The sequence below is a fragment of the Lactuca virosa genome, chromosome 8 (genome assembly GCF_052849685.1).
Source record: "Lactuca virosa cultivar CGN04683 chromosome 8, Lactuca_virosa_CGN04683_v6, whole genome shotgun sequence".
Taxonomy (NCBI): Eukaryota; Viridiplantae; Streptophyta; class Magnoliopsida; order Asterales; family Asteraceae; genus Lactuca; species Lactuca virosa.
In genome coordinates, this window is record NC_136433.1 from 69,431,140 (window position 1) to 69,437,899 (window position 6,760).

The window sequence follows — 6,760 nt, forward strand, 5'->3', positions numbered from 1 at the left end:
CCACTCTGAAATTAACGTAATGAAAGACAATGAACGTTTCTATTTTTTATAAATTACATATTTGGCACAGACTATTTCTTTAACTTTATGATACACATTGACTATTTCTGTAATTTTTTAATTAAGTAGGTACCATTTAAGTATATATATTTGATAATATAAGGAGGAAAATTGCTTTAGGGGTTAAACTTGTAATTTTTCTAAAACACAAAATTTTAAAAGAAATGAAAGATGGGTAGTTTATTAATAATGGAGAAGAGTCTAAGGACCAATTCTATAATTTGGAGAGTTTGTGAATAATAAAGAAAAATCAAGGGGCCATTTATGAAAATTATTAGCATGGCGTAAGATAGCAATGGGCCACCTGAAAACGGCAACAATTGTTATATATAATATATAATACAATATGTATAGCCATAGAATTACATAACTTATATGTTTACAAGAACTCCCGATACATATAATAAAAAAAAATGAAAGAAAAAAATTGATTCATTTGCAATCTTAACAATTGCTAAAACCTCACAAAGGACTCATACCGAATAAGAGGATACATTTTCCATCGCTTATGCTATCTATATAAAAATATAAGGAATCAAATACAAAAACAAATATATATAAGTACCACCTCTATATATATTATCGTAGTATACACAATTTAAACAAGAAAAAGGTGTGAACTTTTTCACAAAATACATATACCACAAACCAATACTAATAATAATAACATTCATACAATATAATACATACAATATAATACATGAAAATAGAAATAAACAAGTCACAATTTGCTGCAAAATTTTCCAATAAACTCAGCTCTCAAATCTCATGGCTCTGCAGTCGATGTGATTGTTTGATATTGTGCAGCTGTTTGAGGAGGCATAGCCTGTTTTCCATAGTATATATGCTGCTGTAACTGCTGTCCTTCATAAGCATAATTACCTCCACCACCATATTGATTACCAGATGGGACCCGCATCAGCTGTGGACTACCTGAATTTGTTCTTCTGTAAACACCTGCCGGAAATTCAGTTTTTGGAGCAGGTTGATTTTTCCGGGGAGAATCTGAATCACTTGGTTGTTGTTGCTGCAATGGGAAGTTGTACCCTTGGTGGGGCATTAAATACACGAAATTCTGCTGACCCATTGCCGGATTTTGAGGATGGTGGTGGCCCTGAGACTGGTACATCTGGTAGTAAGGTGCTACCGGAACCACCGCCGGAGAAGGGTGGTGGTGGTGGATGTATTGTGGTGGTGGAGCAGCAGTATGAATAAATTGGAGTTGTTGGGTTGTTGGCATCGACAATAAATAAGGAGAATTTTGAATTTGTTGTTGTTGGATCTGAATTCTCGTGTTTTGATCAGGGGTTTCGTTTAGATCAGTAGATCGATTATTGTTACCAGAAGATTGGATTTGAAGAATTGGCGTTAACTGATCGCTGCAATTTTAAACCAATGATAATTGATAAACTCCATTAAAATCAAAATAGATAGTATGCGTTGCATATATAAACACAGTAGTATGAAATACCTTAAAACTGAATCCGAAGAAGCCAAATCAAATCCCGTAGATTGTTTTTGCTGAAATTGCTGTTCATCCTTTTGATAAGCCATATGTAAACCTTGATAGGATGAGAAGGGATCAGACTGTTCCGGGATCGCCGTCGCAGAACTCATCGGAGAACCTGAAACCACCACTGGAGTCGCCGCAGGGATGAAGCCCGCATCGTTTTGTTGCTTATGATGTCGTTGCTGTACAGTCATCTGAGAAAATTGCTCTTCGATTCCTCCTCCTACAACCTTCGGATGATCATCCACGTTTAGTTGAATCGGCGGCAGGTTAGGAAGCGACGGAGTCGACGATGCCGACCCAAACGATGAGGTTGTTTCCATCATCGGAGAATCGGGTATGGAATGAACATCCTGACCCGAATTGTTACCTCTGAGGTTTGTAGCGATGGCACTTTTGTGATTAACATCCTTTTTCTCATGGAGAGAGATCTCATCATCCAGACCTAACAAGTAGTTAACCGATGAAGTATCGGAAAACCCTGAATCGGTACCATTTAGCGCGCTAAGAAACCAATCTTCCGATTTAGTTGTGTTCTCCAGAAACGACGTGATTGAGGAAACGGATTCAAGTTTCGTCGGAAAAAGGAATAAACGAAGACGTGAGGATTTACTCCCGGCGGAGGATGAATTCAATCTTTCGTATTCCTCAATCATGTTTTCGAGGTCTTCATCGGTGGTGACAGAGATCAACGAATCAAGGTCTTCAGAAGGAAGCTGGTATTTGAGAGTAAACGATGTGGACGCTATGGGAGTCGGCGTTGATGCAGACGATGATCGGAGTAGGGTTTTGGAGAGGCGGTTAGTGAGGTCTAGTAGAGTAGTATGACGGTCTACCACCACCATACGCGTCTCTCCACCAACGTAGCAGAGAGTTTTGTCGTGGGGACGAGGGACTATATGTCCGCCGCTGCTGCACATCAACCGGAGCTTAACTGAACCAACTGCCGCCGCCGCCGCCGAAGAACCATGATTAGATGGATATATGGAATTGTCTTCGCCCCATGAATCGGTGTTGCGGGATCGAGGGGAGAAGTCATTGGAATGGAGGTGGTTGTGGGTGGCGGAGGAAAGCCGTTGCGGCGGAGCGACGGTAGGGTCCATGTGTGAATTACGGGGAGGAATGGATCCGATTGGGAGGTGGATGTTCTTATATGTCTCCAGCTGGATACGCTGCCCGCTTTAACCAATTAAAAAAGATGTGTAGATGTGAGTCATTGCCACGTCAATTTTATGAATAAAGTTATAATCTTCCAAATTTCTGTTTATTTATAGATACAAATATAAATTATAGAAAACTGGTAATGTATTTTGATACAAATATACAAAAATTTGGTAATGTATTTTGTCTTTTATTTATTATAGAAACTTATTTTATACTTTTCTTTTCTATTGTAATAGTTATATATTTTCTTTTTTACCTACAATAACTATGTATTGGTATTTTCCTACCAATATAAACACTGTATTTTATTTGTACATAGTGTTATCATCGGTAAGAAAAAGATGTAGATATGGTGTTTTTATTAGGAAATAATTGTAATCACATTGTTATAATATATTCAAATTATTTAAGTGTGTTGCTATAATAATTTATATGTTGTTAATATCAATAAAAAAATATAATATATTGCTATTATCTGTTTTATAACTGATAAAAAAAAACAAAATTGCAAGAATGGTCCCTGTGGTATATCGAAAATTGCCACTTTGGGCCAAACAGGTTTGGACTAGCACCAATAGTCCAAAAAGTTTCATTTTGTTGCGAGTTTGGTCCATTTTGGTTTTATTTTTTATAAAATGACGATTTTACCCTTTGTATTTTCTTTTTTCAGTTTTTTTTATTACATAAATCAAAAAGAAAAAAGGAAAAAGAAAAGAAAAAATGCTCTCTCTCTCTCTCTCTCTCTCCCTCCCTCCCTCTCTCTCGTCATTACTGCCATACCACCACAAAAACCAGACCACCACACCACAATAGCCAAACCACCATCGCCAGTTGGATCACAACCTCTTATCGGAACCCTAACATTTTCCGATGCCAACTTCTCATGTGCTACCCATTTCATCGTCGAATCCCCAGATCTGTTCGTCAGTGGCGAGAAGGGTTTGGCTAGAGTAGTTCCCCCGTCTGTAGCTTTGGCTCGAGTTTATTCAACCTCGTGTTTCTAGCACCACCGGAGTCCAGACCAGCCTGTGGTGAAGAGAGAACGATGATGACATCTGTCTGTCACTGACGAGAAGGGTTTCGTCGCCGCCTGTATACAAAGTCTAACTCCGATCTTTGTTTGTGAAGGGGTGAAGCAAGAACAAAGATGACATCTATGGCTCGAGTTTCCAGCGCCACTGCCGACTCTACAAACTCTAGCAAACCCTAGCAAGAACGACGTCGTTGATCCACATTTGTTGTTACGACGAAGACGATCGTTGCTCCGGTGAAGCTGACGATTGAAAACCCTCGGGGGTTTTGATTCATTTCCGATCTTCGTCTTCAAAAACCATTCCCGGATCCATAAAACTTCTAGCTTCTGACACCACCTTCGCAACCCCTCCTCGCTGTTGCAAACCCTAGCAACTCGACGAAGACGATGGTTGAGCCGCTGCAAATCGGATACACCTGGAGCCTTTCCGATCTTTGTCTAGTTGCCTTCTTCTTGGCTGTTAAGTCTCCGACGAGGTTTCCATCGATCAAGAGGGTCAGCGGAGCAGTGGGTGAAGGGATGGGTGTTTGTTGGTGCTACCCGACCGGAGAGAGGCGGGGAGCGGCTGCGAAGGTGCTGGTCGGCAACCTCTTTTCTTCGTCGGAGGAAGAGAGGGAGAGAAACGACCATCTTGTGGTTTTAGTTGTGTGTGTGTGAGAGTGTGAGAGAGAGAGAGAGAATGAACATTTTTTTCTTTTCTTTTTTCTTTTCTTCTTTTATTTTTGTAATAAAAAAGGAAAAAAGAAAATAACAAGGGCAAAATCGTCATTTATAAAAAATTAAAGCACAATGTACCAAACTAGCAACAAAATGAAAACTTTTGGACCATTTATGTTAGTCAAAACCTGTTTGGCCCAAAGTAGCAATTTTCGATATACCACAGGAACCATTCTTGCAATTTTGTCTAAAAAAACATACATTACTTTGTTATTTTTTGCAACATCAAAGTGATCTAATTTTGATGATTTGTGAGATTATTAGGATTGGTCACCATTTAGACACTCCAAAGTGTTATCATCTTGTATTACGTTCCTACCATTTTCCTACCATACATCTAAAAAAAACAATCCTCACTTTCACACCGCCATAATATATATATATATATATATATATATATATATATATATATATATATATATATATATATATATATATATATATATATATATATATATATAGTTAGGTTATTTTGTTTTTACTAAGTATTATGTCATATGAAATTGATTATGAGCCAATCATTTGGGATAATTTAAGTAAGGGTTCTATATTTATTAACTAATTAAAAATAATCAATTTAATCACACAAATTTCAGCATAAGGGTATTTTGGACAATTAACTATATTTAAAAAGGAAATTTTCAGAAATTTAGGGATTATTTTATCTCCTAATTTTAAAAATCTGAAAATTTTAAACTAATTCAATATTAATTCCAATGTATTTTTATAATAACATAATTTAAATAGTCAGAATGACATTTTGTTAGAATGATATATTCTATGAGAATGTCAGAATACATATTCTTATAGAATACATGTTTGAATTGAATGACAGAATACATATTCTTATAGAATGAATATCAGATCATATCATTCTTCAAACGAAATAAGAACATTTTTTGATTGAATGAACTTTTTAAGAATAACAATTTTTTTATACAAGTTAATTTTTTGTCATCACATTCTTAAAAAATAAAAATCTTAATATACTATTTCTATTATAATGAAACACTAATTAATAACAAAACAAACACAATTGGTAGATTATTCTAACTAAATATTCTACCAGAATATACTATAATATATAGTCTTATGATTATATTGTAAATTATTATGCCAGTGCTTTATTTTGTGAAGATCATTGGCCGTTGTTCATCTTCATCCCACATGCCATCATCCAACCTTCAAGCACTTGATCATCATGTTCCTTTCACACATTCTTTGAGAATAACTTCCTTAAAATCGAGTATTCGATGAGAATAACTGGCATGAAATCGAATATGTAAGAGTAACATTCTATACATTCACCATGAGCATTTTAAATTCTGTGCATTCTAAAAGAATAAAACTATAAATTATTATAGAATATGGTAGACAAAGAGCTGCAGATGGACATAAACTCAAGGATGGTAAGTGATCCCTACGTAAAACTTGAAACATCTGAAAAGCATAAGAAACAAAAATCATGATAAAATATTAATCCAGTTGCAATAGAACCCTAGAAAAATCATTCTTATGTGATTATACTAGAACTACAATTCTAGCATAATCATTCTTATATGATTCTGCAAGAATATAATACTCTTTACACATTATTCAAATAGAAGAATACAATAGATGCAAAATATTCTTAAAGAATGAAAAAGTTAAAGATGAGAATAACACCCGATGATGAGGTAAGATAACTATTCTAATATTTCAGTTAGTTGATCACTAAGTAATAACATTATAGTACACAAATAATAACATTGATAGAGATAATTTGTTGTACTCCTGGTTCAGTAATTACATCAAACACTTGGTGGGCATTGATGAATTCTAACATATTTGAACACTTAAGCTCAAAATAAAGTTTAATTCAATTGTTGTTAAGAATGACTATGAAAGTGTAGAAAGTTGATAGAGATAATTAGATGAATTCTAAAAATGAACACAACACAAATTGTTTAGCATGACATGACGTTTCCATAACAAAAAGTTGTGGGAGTAATGGTCTCTAAGGAATTGCGATATGGATGAGAGCCTTCCAACCTTTCTCATCATGACATCAATCAATAGACGACACTGTACGAGAATAAAAAAAAAAGGCACAGTTCATATAATATATAAAATCGGTTCATATATAATCAGAAATTGCAAAAAGAGTTAAGCAATTAAATCAATTAATATATAAAATTAAAACCTTTATGGGTGACAATCTCATGAATCGATTACGGGAACAGAGAATCAGAGGAGAACCCAAAACTTAAAACCTGATTCCGAAATCTCCCTTCTCC

The 6,760-nt window shown here is 35.3% G+C and overlaps 1 protein-coding gene across 1 annotated transcript; it reads right to left on the reverse strand.

Annotated features, from left to right (window-relative positions):
- Positions 1-614: 614 nt before the first annotated feature.
- Positions 615-2,727, reverse strand: LOC145132620 (uncharacterized). The gene is made up of 2 exons (XM_079067479.1): positions 1,532-2,727; positions 615-1,439 (listed from the first exon to the last, which is right to left on the reverse strand). The coding sequence occupies exons 1-2, from the start codon at positions 2,671-2,673 to the stop codon at positions 827-829; spliced, it is 1,755 nt and encodes a 584-aa protein (XP_078923605.1). The 5' UTR covers positions 2,674-2,727; the 3' UTR covers positions 615-826.
- Positions 2,728-6,760: the final 4,033 nt, after the last annotated feature.

Excerpts from the sequence above, each read along its gene's own strand:
- LOC145132620 (XM_079067479.1), bottom strand. The coding sequence starts at position 2,673 with ATGGACCCTACCGTCGCTCCGCCGCAACGGCTTTCCTCCGCCACCCAC. Across the intron at positions 1,440-1,531 it reads TCTTCGGATTCAGTTTTAAG|CGATCAGTTAACGCCAATTC; the intron begins GTATTTCATACT and ends TTAAAATTGCAG.